Source organism: Anguilla rostrata, chromosome 19 (assembly GCF_018555375.3).
Source record: "Anguilla rostrata isolate EN2019 chromosome 19, ASM1855537v3, whole genome shotgun sequence".
Taxonomy (NCBI): Eukaryota; Metazoa; Chordata; class Actinopteri; order Anguilliformes; family Anguillidae; genus Anguilla; species Anguilla rostrata.
Window position 1 is genome coordinate 15,570,507 of NC_057951.1, and position 15,023 is coordinate 15,585,529.

The 15,023-nt window shown below is 49.8% G+C and overlaps 1 protein-coding gene across 6 annotated transcripts in view; it reads right to left on the reverse strand.

Moving 5' to 3' along the window:
* Positions 1-1,234: 1,234 nt before the first annotated feature.
* The window catches only part of LOC135245909 (glutamate receptor-interacting protein 1-like), a 402,070-nt gene continuing 388,281 nt past the window's right edge, over positions 1,235-15,023 (reverse strand). For all 6 annotated transcript variants that reach the window (XM_064319292.1, XM_064319287.1, XM_064319289.1 and 3 more), the window contains 8 exons: positions 13,101-13,245; positions 11,840-11,979; positions 11,288-11,473; positions 9,922-10,084; positions 9,690-9,801; positions 5,331-5,576; positions 4,772-4,918; positions 1,235-4,476 (listed from right to left, as the gene is read on the reverse strand). In XM_064319292.1, coding sequence (XP_064175362.1) covers positions 4,222-4,476; positions 4,772-4,918; positions 5,331-5,576; positions 9,690-9,801; positions 9,922-10,084; positions 11,288-11,473; positions 11,840-11,979; positions 13,101-13,245 — 1,394 coding nt within the window. In that variant the 3' untranslated portion in view covers positions 1,235-4,221. The remainder of the gene's footprint in view (positions 4,477-4,771; positions 4,919-5,330; positions 5,577-9,689; positions 9,802-9,921; positions 10,085-11,287; positions 11,474-11,839; positions 11,980-13,100; positions 13,246-15,023) is intronic.

Genomic DNA, 15,023 nt, shown 5'->3' on the forward strand with positions numbered 1-15,023 from the left:
ACTGCGTGCGTGTGCCTCTTTACTGTGGGACTGCGTGTGCCTCTTTACTGTGGGACTGCGTGTGCCTCTTTACTGTGGGACTGCGTGCGTGTGCCTCTTTACTGTGGGACTGCGTGCGTGTGCCTCTTTACTGTGGGACTGCGTGTGCCTCTTTACTGTGGGACTGCGTGTGCCTCTTTACTGTGGGACTGCGTGTGCCTCTTTACTGTGGGACTGCGTGCGTGTGCCTCTTTACTGTGGCACTGCTGTGTGTGCCTCTTTACTGTGGGACTGCGTGCGTGTGCCTCTTTACTGTGGGACTGCGTGCGTGTGCCTCTTTACTGTGGGACTGCGTGCGTGTGCCTCTTTACTGTGGGACTGCGTGTGCCTCTTTACTGTGGGACTGCGTGTGCCTCTTTACTGTGGGACTGCGTGTGCCTCTTTACTGTAGGACTGCGTGTGCCTCTTTACTGTGGGACTGCGCGCGTGTGCCTCTTTACTGTGGGACTGCGTGCGTGTGCCTCTTTACTGTGGGACTGCGTGTGCCTCTTTACTGTGGGACTGCGTGTGTGTGCCTCTTTACTGTGGGACTGCGTGTGCCTCTTTACTGTGGGACTGCGGCGTGTGCCTCTTTACTGTGGGACTGCGTGCGTGTGCCTCTTTACTGTGGGACTGCGTGCGTGGCCTCTTTACTGTGGACTGCGTGGTTGCCTCTTTACTGTGGGACTGCGTGTGCCTCTTTACTGTGGGACTGCGGTGTGCCTCTTTACTGTGGGACTGCGGTGTGCCTCTTTACTGTGGGACTGCGTGCGTGTGCCTCTTTACTGTGGGACTGTGGCTCTTTACTGTGGACTGCGGTGTGTGCCTCTTACTGTGAGGACTGCGTGTGCCTCTTACTGTGGGACTGCGTGTGCCTCTTTACTGTAGGACTGCGGTGTGCTCTTTACTGTGGGACTGCGTGTGCCTCTTTACTGTGGGACTGCGTGTGCCTCTTTACTGTAGGACTGGGTGCCTCTTTACTGTGGGATGCGCGGTGTGCCTCTTTACTGTGGGACTGCGCGCGTGTGCCTCTTTACTGTGGGACTGCGTGCGTGTGCCACTTTACTGTGGGACTGCGTGTGCCTCTTTACTGTGGGACTGCGTGCGTGTGCCTCTTTACTGTGGGACTGCGTGTGCCTCTTTACTGTGGGACTGCGTGCGTGTGCCTCTTTACTGTGGGACTGCGCGCGTGTGCCTCTGAAGGAAGGAAGCTGCATTCGCGTGATTAACATCTTTTATTGGCTCAGGGTCTTATCCATACAAAGGTTTACAGCAGTAGGAATTCCCAAATCTTTACATACACCATAAATATCATGCTACCAAAGTATTAAATTTGTACAAAAATACTTTACAGATTATAATACTTGTTCATTTAGAAATAAAAAATACAGTATTTTAAGGGACTTATATGTGAAGTCAATTCATACACGTGAGTGGCTAAAGTTCATTGGCAGTGCTTAAACATGGTGACCAAACAAACAAACAGAAAAATGAGCAGAAGTTTGGAGCAGGAACTCAGAATGTAGGACGGTGCACGATATACAGATCAGCACATAAGGTAGGTGTCTGTGTGGAGTGTGGGAGAAGAAGCCAGAGTGAAGTCAGAACACAGTTCCTGGCCCACTGAATTACTATTATTTTTAAAAAGGCGATTGAATGGGAGTTATTCGAGACTACGGCTTAGGAGTGTCTGTGCACTGTTTGTGTAAATATGGAGGGGATTTATGATTTTAATAAGGATTATGGCCACAGGGCTCAGAACTCAGAAATATGTATCAATACGCTAGCATCAAACGGCTGCTGTTGAAGCAACACGTCCTGCTCCAAACCTGTGACTCCCTCAGTCATTAGGAAATCATCAGAGGAGAGTTTGCCGAATGAGGCCCCCCCCCATGGTGTAAAAATAAAATTAAATATACACTGACATTACGGCAAATCACCCGACCTTGATAACACACAAGTGCCATTGTACAAATAATCATGTTTGCGCAGTCTCTCACTGTCCACTGTAGAGACACAAGGAAGCATATAAAAACATATTTTAATAACGTGTTTCACACAGATTATCATATTGGAGGAATATAAAATAGAAAGTTTCAACTCTGTGGCTTTTTTATGGATTACCTCATGCTTGGCTTTTGTTTGCTTTGTTGTTATTTGTTACTGAGTGGTTGGATAATTTTTTTATGTACTTTTAAGTGTTTATATATCTATATATGTCTCGGGAATTTGATCGGGAAAACCACAATTCATTCTGAAAGGACTACAAATGTCAGACGTGTACAAAAAGTCATGTTTACAAAACATTTAGGGGAGACTATGGGGTGAAAGGGGGTTGAAACATTACATGCATGTCCTGTTAACCCCTGGAGCTCATGCCCTGGGAAGATGCGGCTCCACCTGTGACGGAGTCTTATTACAGACAGGCATGTGGCTGGGCCTCCTGTCCTTCAGCATGCCACTGGAGTGCTTGGTTTTCGGGTGAAAGCTAAAACCAGTGCACCCTGTGGCTCTCCTAGGGGAGAGGTGGGGGGTTAGGGTTAGGCACTCTCCCCATCCCTAAACCTGTGCTCAGTTCAGCCTGCTCTCAGTGTACAGAACTCTTTATTGCAGTGCATGCTGGGACTTGTAGTGCCTCCATCTGCCCTTATTGCCCCCATGAGCCATGGGTCTGCTAATATTCATTCAGTATTTTTTTGGTTAAGTGATTTTGGGGCCAGACACTGGAACAGCTCTAAATCCTCCCAAGGCTCACCACACTGCCTGTTTCTCACACTGCATAAATCATTCTTTTCATTTTGTCATTGTATAAATCATCTGTCATTTCATTAAAAAATAGACCTCTATCCTAATTCAGCGTTAAGGTGCAACAGTTCCACCCCGGTGTGTGACGTCTGCCTGTGTTGAGACCGTCAGCAGCTTTGGGTCGTTTTCAGCGTGGAAATCAGTCTCTGCACAGGAACCAAATGGGCTTCATAAGATCGCACGCTGTAGCATTACCCAGTGTTCTGCCATTTTGTCTTTAAATGCAGGCAGACGAGCTCACCTGTGCAGACATTATGAGCACACCTTCCAGGTAGAAACCGGTCTCATGCACTGAGCTGCTCCTGCTCCTGGCTAGCGGTGTGACTAACGGTGAGGCTAGCGGTGCGGCTAGTGGTGTGACTAGCGGTGCGGCTAGTGGTGTGACTAGCGGTGCGGCTAGCGGTGCGGCTAGTGGTGTGACTAGCGGTGCGGCTAGTGGTGTGACTAGCGGTGCGGCTAGTGGTGTGACTAGCGCTGTGGCTAGTGGTGTGACTAGCGGTGCGGCTAGTGGTGTGACTAGCGGTGCGGCTAGTGGTGTGACTAGCGCTGTGGCTAGTGGTGTGACTAGCGGTGCGGCTAGTGGTGTGACTAGCGGTGCGGCTAGTGGTGTGACTAGCGGTATGGCTAGCGGTGTGGCTAGTGGTGTGACTAGTGGTGTAACTAGCGGTGCGGCTAGTGGTGTGACTAGTGGTTTGGCTAGCGGTGTGGCTAGCTGTGTGGCTAGTGGTGTGACTAGCAGTGTGGCTAGCTGTGTGGCTAGTGGTGTGACTAGCGGTGCGGCTAGCGGTGTGGCTAGCGCAGGACGCGCGGACGGAGGGAGAACTTGGGGGCCCTTTGCTTCACAGGCCCGGTTCCCATATGCGGAACTGTTACCATGGTTGCAGGGGTGGTCCCAAAATTCCTCCTCCTTTCTTCGGAAGACGGGTGAAAATGCATTATTTATTTTCTTTCTTTTTTGTTTGAACAGATCACTTGGAGGAGGATGGTGGCGGTGGTGGGGAGGGGAATTTGTGAGGATTTTATTTACAATATCTTTTTTTCTTTTGTTTTAAGTTTGTCTGGAAAAAGGAGAACTCCATCAATAACAAATTTAGGGTATGAATGCTGCTGTAGCCACAGAAACTCCCCAAGACACCGGGGGGGGGTGGGGGGGTGGGGAATGGGGAGGGTGCGGCCCGTGTTCCACCTGTACGGTACGTGCCCCTGTCAGTGTCCCAGTCCTTGTGCTACAGTGTGAGAGGTTAGGGTTGGAGCAGGGGAGAGAGCAGGGGATGGCACTGCTGCAGGCTGTGTCCCACGCGCCAGAGAGAGCCCTCCCTCGGCTGTTTCTTTCCCTTTCCGTAATTAGCACCATGAGGACCGGCCTGCGTCTCTCTCTCGGGCTCTGCGGGGGCTGTGCTATAAGGTCTTGGTGGGCTCTCTGGCGCCCTCCCCTGGCAGCCGGGAGTTGTGCTGGCCGGCCGGCGGTGGCTGTGGCAGGTGTTCCGGTTGGGTCCAGTCTGCCTGCTCCTCACCGGGCAGCTGGCCCGGTTCTGCAGGGGTCCGGGAGGCCAGGGGGTTCCTGCTGATCACCAGGTCCAGTTTGTTCCCCGACTCAGCAATCAGGGGGACCACCAGGCAGCAGTCGAAATCCCGGGTCCGGACGTGGTTGATCTGAAAGGCAGTGGCCCACACAAGCGCACATTTGATAAGACACAGGCTCCTTATCCCCAAAACTCAGCTTTACAAAGCTGTCCCATCATGCCGCCTGCTACAGAAATGACTGAATGATACTGGTCTCAGTGTCTTGCACAGGAGTATAGCGATCAGGCCCCTGGGACTTAGAGACCCATCACACTGCAGTGCCTCCATAATCAAGCACTTCCATTTAGACTTCATAAGACATTATTTACATATCAGATCCAGATCTAATATCATAACCCGATTATGGAAGCAGTCTGTAGTGTACCTGTAGCAGTCTGTCGTAGGGCTTGAGGCCGCCCAGCTCAGCTGGGCCATCGGGGCGGATGTTGTTGACGTACACGCCCTTCTCCAGGAGCCCATCCGATACACTGAACCCGAAGTCCTCCTCATCCAGCTCTTTAAACAGCGCCACCTGCAGGCAGCGGGCCAAACACGGTTAAACTGCACTCCTGTTCCGTAGGAGTGCATTACATTTCAACAGCTCAGTTTCTATTTTGATTTGCTGATTTCAATTTTGCGGTTTCTTTAGTATTATAAATAAAAGCATTATGCAATAACTCAAGTGTAACCGGATTGCTCTCTTTGGGTTAGTTAGTTTTATTTGATAAAAACAAAGTCTTGCATTGGCAAGGATAACACATAGTTAAAAACTTGTTTTCCTTGTGGTCCTGGAAGGTAAGCAGTAGAGAATGTATTCACTGTATATGTGGCATGCACAGTGATTAAATGATCCAGCGTGCGGATGAAGGCGTTTGAGCACTTCATTTAATACAGAATTTATACAGAATACAAATAAGAACCCCCCCCCGCCAAACCCCACCCACCTTGTGAAGCTCCACGGGTGTGGGCAGGAGGATGTCCTTCATCTCCTGCTTCATCTTCCTCACAGCGAAGGCCTTGCGGCCGGCGTCGCAGGGCAGCGTGTTGCTGCGGCAGGCGGGGGGGTAGTGGGGGCGGGAGCTGCCGCGCTCCTGAAAGCTGGCCTGCCGGTTCAACCCCGAGCCCAGCTGCGTGCGCGGGGGGGCGGAGTCCTGGTTCAGACTCAGGCTGCTGCCCGACATGATGGTGGCCTGGGGAGGGGGGGGAGAGGGCCTTCAGGGGGAGGGGGGACACTCCCACACACGCATGCAGCCACACCATTCGCCCTCAAAGCAGAAGTGAGCCTGTACTTCCACCCTCTGGACACGTTCACGTGTCTGTGGGGGCACTTTGCTTTCAGACAGCAGAGTCCATCTGCTTTAGGCCAGAAATATGACACCAGATGCACCTGATCTACTCGTGGTCTTCAATAAATACATGGATATTGTAAGAGGGAAGTCAAACTGGGACTCAGAAAAGGCTGACATTTGACCGAGCCAGCATGCTGGGGCGCAGCGTGTAATTCAAAGGACCCGAGAACCTTGTGGTAAAACAATAAGTCACTCGGATTTCCTCTGAATGGGCAGGCCATTTGGCTCTCTGGAATGTTACCACCTGGACACAACCAAGATAAGGGGAACTAGTCTCTTTGCCTGTGGTTGTGGGTGTGGGTGTTTTGGGGTCGTAAAGGGTGAAACGACCGGCACCTGGTGGGGGCCACTGCACGGGACAGTACCACAGTGCCCTCATTTGGGCCCCTCGGATATTACACTTTGTATTTCTTTTCTGGATCTGGACTATAAACCATCTATAAACCATCTGTATATCTTATTTACAAATCCCGGAAAACCTTACAAACCATGCACATGTTTTCATTGTATTATTGTATTATGCCGTATGTAATAATAACATGGATTGCATGTACAATGGTTAAACAAAAGGGTATTTTCATGACAACTGCACCATAATATTACATCCCCTTGGCATGTTTGGTATGTACATTTTCTCCATGGTTCAAGCCATTGAATGAAATATGTTTCATACCAGATAGAATTTGAAAAAACATAGTTTCAGCAACTCAGGAAAAACCTAACACAATGGAATGTCCTCTCTGGTAATCATCTCCTTTTCTCGATTTCCCCACTGATTGTTTTAACAGCAGCCCCAAATGGTGGGGGCCGAAATTTGAGATTTATGATTCGGCCAGGTTAATTTATGGTAAAGCCGCCTAGATCAAACGCGGGATTTGGCCTAAAAGGAAGGGAGACAATCCTGTCGAGGAAGATCGTAATCGACTTCCCACCGTGCACATACTAGGCTATGTGTTCTGTGTGTAGCTAAACAGGCTGGTAAGAACTCTTTTACTCTGTATTTCTGTTTTTAACCTTTATAATTGATTTTGAATTTAAAGATAACAACCTACCTGCCTGTTAAATAAATTCTTCTGATTTTAACTTGCGTGGTCTTCATGACTCTAATCCATTTTATCTTCTTTTCAGCCGAAATTCCGTTTAAATACTCAGGGGGGCAATTCTGACTAGGACCTACTGATCAGGGGTCTAGTACAGTAAACGTCTGTAGTGGGGTCTTCAAGTTAGATAGGTGACCACGATCTGCCTGTTAAGGGATTGGTGGGATCGGTTCTGGTGTTGTTTGGCATAAGAGGACCCATGGGCGTAGTACGCTGGTTCTCCCCAAATTCGCCTTAAGGAGCCCGATAGATTCTTAACCGCCCTGGGCTCATAACTGTCTATGCACTATCCATGTAAGCCAGGCATGGAAGGCATGTATTATGGTGGTCAGACTCCTAACCTCTGGATTCTTCACCGAACTGAGATTTAACAATAATGCTAAACCCGGGAGCATATATTGAGGAATAATGGCACAAGATAGAGTCGAGTGTAACCACTCCCAAGTTCCACGTATAGTTAAACCCAAATTTTAAATTATCATATAAAATGGAGTCAGATTTAATACGAGGGTAAAACCTAGTAACTGTTACGCTTTCTTGCTGTGGTCATTGATATATTTGATGTGTTGTTCCGCGCATTTGTGAATATTCTGATGCTCCCATTGGAATATTGACAGTCCGGCGACAGATCGGATATATCTCTGATGACAGCATAGCCCCGTTTACGAACGGAGAGTAACCTGAATGCTACTGATCCGTTTCAGGCCAGTTTTAAGCGGGATATGAAGCAGCGCCTTCATATCTAACCCGTGGCAACGGAACCAGTGCATTCTTACTTATAATTGTGCCCTGTTCTTACGAACAGAGGAAAAATAACTAACATCTCGGTTTTGAATCACACCAGCCAAGGGAGAACACGCGATACCTTCCCCTCCAGCTACAAACCCTCATTGGTCTAGCTGTGAGGTGTTTACAATATGTAGCATCAGGTGACTGAGTGCTGGACTAAAACAAAGCCCTGCGCCCACCCCAGCCCCTTTCGAGCACGATTGGACACCTCTGCTTTAAGAGGAGAGGCCAAAAGTGTTGTCAAATATTACTGCGTTTTCTGTTCGATCGCTGGAACGTTAAAACTCAAATGAGTAGATTTGTGTGAAATTCTTTTTTGGTGACATGTGCAAAGCCACTGTTTTAAAAGCGGTAGCAAAGCGAGAGCTTTCAGGCAGACAGTCCCGTCACAGAGTGCATTAGAAAAGAATCACTTTGTGAGTGCAGAAAATCACACATGTCACAAGCAAATTCAGATGCTGGGTGAAATGTACTTGTGGAGGTGAAGAAATTAATATTGAATCCAGTGAGGCAAAAAAAATGTCAAAGACCAGTCCTTGCAAGGAAACCATCCATTTCCTTCCCTACAAAAGATGGCCATATTCTGACAATCCTTCAATCAGAGCCCAGTACCCAGAAGCCCTTGCAGCAGCTATCCCAACATGCTTTGCTTGAACTGCCTCTTCCCTTCAGACAGCTGTGAGTGAGGGTGTCACTCAAACTGTGGTATGGCATGGCCAGCGAGCTGATGCACCTCAGTGTTGCAGAAACAGACCGTGAGCTAACAGCGTGGAACAGGACCCATGCACCTTCCTAAAACACACAGGACTTTTCTTTCCACATGAAGGATGGGAGCTGGATACAACACAGTCCTTTCCTTTGTTTTTACAAACAAAAAGCTTTTTTTTCTGCTGGCAAGTACCTGAAGGAACGTGCAGCAGATGCATGTTCAGGCTCGAGCACCGCGGGTGCATTCTGCTCCAGCTGTTTCACTTGCAGACACCGCCTCAAAAAATCCACCGCAAAAAATGACACAAAGTCAAAGGCAATTAAATAGTTCCACCCTGAGGTCTGCTTATTTTCCCGCTGACTATTTACTGATGTTAAATTGCTCTCGTTTTAAGTGATCCTTGTTTGGAGGAATATTTCTGGAGGCAAAATAAGAGGTAAACAGCGATGAATCACACTGGCATAACAGGCAGTGCACATAATCACATAATTACTGCTGGTGAAATAATCACTGAGCCTAAGAACCTGGGTGATTCTTTATGTACACTTTGTGTATGTATATATATATATATATATATATATATATATATATATATATATATATATTTTAAAAAAACATTTAAATTCCTCATGCCTGACTCTAAAGACTTTATTAAAAATGTATTTCTCTCTCTGTATAAACAATTTAAAATGCTCCAGTGTTTTTAATAGAAATAGTTGTCTGTTACTAATTTTTTTTTTTTTAAATATCTCGCAATATTTACATATTCCGTTCAGACCATTGCAGAAGCACTGGCAGTATCAGCAGCAGTGTCACTAACACTGGTGATTTTAACACTGGTGATATTAACACTGGAGATATTAACACTGGAGATTTTAACACTGTGCTAACACTGGTGATATTAACACAGAGCTAACACTGGTGATATGAACACTGACTGTGTGCTTTTGTGTGTGGTGAGGACAGTGCTACAGCTGGAGCCAGAATGCACCCCAGGGCCTAAGCACCAGAGGGCGCTGTTGGCATTAATCATAGACAGAGCCCTGACAGAGGGGACCGAGCGGCAGCACTACAAGCAGGAGGAAAGAAGGAGATTGGGAGGGGCTACCAGGATGGCCAGGTTTCTCTTATTCAGAAGCCTGTCTGGCTTGTCCTGGAAAGAAAGGGAATGGTTAAACGCTTCCACAGGAAGTGACATCATGCAGTAGGAAAAACTAAAACATAAAATCAAAAACGGGTGGGGGAGGAGGAGACACAGAGGATTTTATTTTTGAAAGTAGGACTACAGTGTGTACTGGCCCCAGGGGAAGGGGGGTAAACTTTTTATTGGTTTGGTTCCCGGTGGGGGGGCATTACCTCCAGCTCTCTCAGGATTCCAGATTGGCCGCAGGTCTCCAGATCCTCCAGGGCCTGGGACCAGAAGTTTTCTTCCTGGTCGGGTTCTGCGCCCTCATGGCCCACAGTGAACCTACGGGGGGGCGGAGAGAAGGGGTTATACCTGAGTAGCCAATGAGCAGGCAGCCCGCTGATGGGTGTGGCAGGGCAGGCCCAGGGATGTGTGGGTGGGTTTGGGGGCGTGGCATCGTACCCGCTGGCGGTGGGCCGCTCCCATTCGTCCTCGCTCAGGCCCAGGTCCTGCAGCACGTTGTTCCTCCTCTGGTGGCTGTTGCCGGGCGACAGGCTCCCCCTTGGCTTGGCGCTCCTCCACTCATGGCTGTGGAAGCTGTACCCCGAAGCCTGGTACCCCGGGACTGTCCCAGACAAGGACACTGAGGTGAGCTACCACAGGGGGCGCTGAAGAACAAGACCTGGGCCCATATTCTCTAAACCAGGGGGACCAGGCTTACCCAAAAAGGGCTGGTGTGGGTGCAAGTGTATGTTCTAGCGCACCATTATGACACCGGACTATTTATCCAGATCTTGATTGAAGACCGTTAGTTGATTAGCTGAATCAGGCATCATAGTGTTGGGCTAGAACAAAAACCTGAACCCACACCAGCCCTTTTTGGATAAGCCTGGACAGCTCTGCACTAAGCCTTTCAGAACACAAGCTTTGGCCTAGAATCTGCTTTGCCTTTAGACTTGCAGTGGAGAATGCTGTGATATGGACAAGCTATCAGACACTGCATCAGAATGTGTGGCAGAAGGCACGGCACCATCCCCACACACACCAGCGCACGTGTGGCAGAGGGCACTGGCTGCTGGTTAGGATGAGGGGTGAGGGGTGAGGGATGAGGGGTGAGGGGTGAGGGGTTAGGGTGAGGGGTGAGAGGTGAGGGGTTAGGGGTTAGGGGTTAGGGTGGGGGGTGAGGGGTTAGGGGTTAGGGTGGGGGGTGAGGGGTGAGGGGTGAGGGGTTAGGGTGAGGGGTTAGGGGTTAGGGTGGGGGGTGAGGGGTTAGGGGTTAGGGTGAGGGGTGAGAGGTGAGGGGTTAGGGGTTAGGGGTTAGGGTGGGGGGTGAGGGGTGAGGGGTTAGGGTGAGGGGTTAGGGATGAGGGGTGAGGGGTTAGGGTGAGGGGTTAGGGATGAGGGGTGAGGGGTGAGGGGTGAGGGGTTAGGGTGAGGGGTTAGGGGTGAGAGGTGAGGGGTTAGGGGTTAGGGGTTAGGGGTTAGGGTGGGGGGTGAGGGGTGAGGGTGAGGGGTGAGGGGTTAGGGTGAGGGGTTAGGGATGAGGGGTGAGGGGTTAGGGTGAGGGGTGAGGGGTTAGGGTGAGGGGTTAGGGATGAGGGGTTAGGGATGAGGGGTGAGGGTGAGGGGTGAGGGGTGAGGGGTTAGGGTGAGGGGTGAGGGGTTAGGGTGAGGGGTGAGAGGTGAGGGGTTAGGGGTTAGGGTGGGGGGTGAGGGGTTAGGGGTGAGGGGTGAGGGGTTAGGGTGAGGGGTGAGGGGTTAGGGTGAGGGGTTAGGGATGAGGGGTGAGGGGTGAGGGTGAGGGGTTAGGCAGCCTCCGGGCTCTCACCCTGGCTGCTGGCCACGGTGTCGATGGCCGAGCCGTCCCAGGACTCCACGGCGCTGTCCACGCTGGGGATGGTGGTGGAGAAGACGTCGGACAGTTTCCCACTCTTTTGCACCACCTGCGATGGGTCCTCCACATCGCTGAGCTCACTCAGCCTCCCCGACACCGGCGGCTGCCTGGGGCTGCCCACTGCCCGTGTTTCACAGCACACCAGACAGAACCAGACAGAACCAGACAGAACCAGACAAAACCAGATTCAGAGCACAGTCTTTCAAACAAGCCCCATAAAAGGGTGAGTCATCCCTCGTTAGACACTGAAAGTTTAATTAATAACAATTGACAACTGGTTACACACACTAGAACTAGTATCTAAGTATGTTTAAATGCACATCTCCAAAGGTGTAGGGCTATAACACTCGGTAATGGAAACTGTTCAACAGCTTTATTAGAGAACGTTTCCATCTGAGGTGGAACCTCATCGAGTAAAAAAAACCGTCATTAGGCTTGGAACGAAAGCCAGTGGGGGGTGGGGGGTGGGGGGGAATGCAGACTCACGCTCGCCCTGCTTCTTGATCTTGAGCGTGACGGACTCTCCCGCCATCTGCAGCAGGTGGATGGCCTCGCTGAGCGGCTTGCCCTTCAGGCTGCTGCTGTTGATGGCCAGGATCCGGTCCCCGACGTGGATGGCTCCGGTCCTGGAACAGCAGCCCACACACGCACGCACGCACGCACGCACACCCGTGCACACCCGCACAGACACACACACACACACAAGCACACAGGAGTGACCAATAGCAGCACAGCGCAGACAGAATCATGGCCTGTGACTGAGCATGCTGAGGACATCCCTTTAACAGGAGGGTCAGAAACCTGCTCCGTCAGACTGATATGGATGAAAGGTCCTGACAGGCTGCTAAGGGACAGTGATGTGTTATCAAAGGTGGAGTCCAGGTGCACACCAACACACAGAACAGGTCTTCCTTCTGCTCACAGTCTCGCTGCCCACAGTTCCTCTGTGGAGCTGAGCGCTCTGTGTGAACTTTAATCTGTGGGAAACTCACAGTGGATCTGTGAGCTCTCGCTGTCAGACCACTGGCTGTGAGTTTGTTTTCTCTCTCCCTCTAGCAAACCAGATGCTCAGAGTGGCCATTCTGCCTGCAGTAAGAGCTGTGTGTGTGTGTGTGACGAGCAGTATCTCTGTGTAAGAGCTGTGTGTGTGTGATGAGCAGTATATCTGTGTAAGAGCTGTGTGTGTGTGATGAGCAGTATATCTGTGTAAGAGCTGTGTGTGTGTGATGAGCAGTATATCTGTGTAAGAGCTGTGTGTGTGTGTGTGTTTTTTGAGCAGTACATCTGTGTAAGAGCTGTGTGTGTGTGTGTGTGTGTGATGAGCAGTATCTCTGTGTAAGAGCTGTGTGTGATGAGCAGTATCTCTGAGTAAGAGCTGTGTGTGTGTGTGTGTGTGTGTGTGTGTGTGTGTGTGAGCAGTATATCTGTGTAAGAGCTGTGTGTGTGTGATGAGCAGTATCTCTGTGTAAGAGCTGTGTGTGTGTGATGAGCAGTATCTCTGTGTAAGAGCTGTGTGTGTGTGTGTGTGTGTGTGTGTGTGTGAGAGTGGTATCTCTGTGTAAGAGCTGTGTGTGTGTGATGAGCAGTATCTCTGTGTAAGAGCTGTGTGTGTGTGTGTGTGTGTGTGTGTGTGTGTGTGAGCAGTATATCTGTGTAAGAGCTGTGTGTGTGTGATGAGCAGTATCTCTGTGTAAGAGCTGTGTGTGTGTGTGTGTGTGAGTGTGTGATGAGCAGTATATCTCTGTACCTCTCAGCCAGGCCGCCCTTGGTCAGGCTGGAGATGATGATGGGGTCGAAGGGCTCCTCCGTGCCGGAGATGGTGATGCCCAGCGGGCCGCCATAGCGCTTCAGCTCCACTGTGTAAATGATGGCGCCCGAGCTCTCCTGCTCGTCTGCAACACAGACCAACAGGACTACAGACACGGCACTGACCACTGCTACAGACACGGCACAGACACTGCTACAGACACTGCAGACACGGCACAGACACTGCTACAGACACGGCACAGACACTGCTACAGACACGGCACAGACCACTGCTACAGACACGGCACAGACACTGCAGACACGGCACAGACACTGCAGACACGGCACAGACTCTGCTACAGACACGGCACAGACACTGCTACAGACACTGCAGACACGGCACAGACACTGCTACAGACACGGCACAGACCCTGCTACAGACACGGCACAGACACTGCTACAGACACTGCAGACACGGCACAGACACTGCTACAGACACGGCACAGACACTACAGCCCAGGTGCTGTATTGCAGGGCAGAATGTTCATATTGCCTCAGTGCTATCTGTCGCCTTGCCTCTTTAATCAACTTGCTGTTGCATCAAACTGTAATGTTTTGGCTTTGAGGGAAGGGAGGGAGATCTTTAAATCTTATGAATATGGATATGTGTATCTCTGTGGGGAGTCTTTAAGAACACAGAAATAAACAGATATCCAACAAGGAAAGCTCTCTGCTGGGTTGGGAGAATATTTACAAGGCTATACGCGATTAAGAGCAGGAGAGGTGAAACAGAACCAGGAGAGGAGAGACAGAAGCAGAGAGGAGAGGAGACAGAAGCAGGAGAGGAGAGGAGAGACAGAAGCAGGAGAGGAGAAACAGAAGCAGGAGAGGAGAGGAGACAGAAGCAGGAGAGGAGAAATATATTTTTCCTTAAGGAGCAGAGCATGCTGCTGTGTGTGTAACAGGAGTGGGGGGGGGGGGGGGGGTGTGGAAACACAGCCCATCCACAACTCTGGGCTTATTAGCCCACCACAGGATGCTTAGAGGCTTCAGAGAGGTCAAGTGCTCCCCTGTGGATTGCACTCAACCAGAGAGAGGAAGCAAAAAAAAAAAAAAAAATCGGTAAAGCCCTCCGCCAAGAACTCCCCTCTCAGACTGCGTGGGGCTGAACCACCAAAACTTTATTTATAACAGCGCAGCACGTGCAGCACTACCAACCATTTAGAAAATGTGTGGAGAAAAGAATTTAAAAATATGAGAATTAAACACAGGGACAGCTCTCGGTTGGAACTTGGTTCTGATTGGCAGACTACAGTCGCATCGCTGATTGGTTAAAGAGTACAACGGCCAGTGGCAGATCCTCCTGTCGTGTGCTGTATAAGATCCTCACTGCGTTCAGGATAAAAATAAAATAAATGAACTGAATAAAACCTCAGCTGGGTAAAACAGGCTGAATATGAGAGTATGCGCTGTCTTTGGGGGGGTGGTTGTATGGATGGAAACATGCTTCGCTACAGTGCGTGACTGTGCTGTCTTTGGGGGGGCGGTTGTATGGATGGAAACATGCTTCGCCACAGTGCGTGACAAGGATAAGCTGAGAAGCTCTGATAAAAATGTTCTCCGGCTGTCGCTTTGATGATAAGTGTTATCCTGCTACAGCGATTATAAAGTCTGATATAAATATAAACTAAAATAAGAATCTTAGACACCCCTATTTTAGTTATTTTACAAATAATAAATAAGTAAATGGTCAAAAAACACAAAGATTTATAAATAAAAGAAAATTTTGATAAGGCCCTCTGGCCAATAAACCTATGACAGTCTCTAGAGGAAAGAGACCTTTTAATTGCATAATTGAACAAACTGAGCAATTAGCCAGGCTGAATTAATCACTGCCAGATCAGCTGGAGGTAAAGACCCCCCC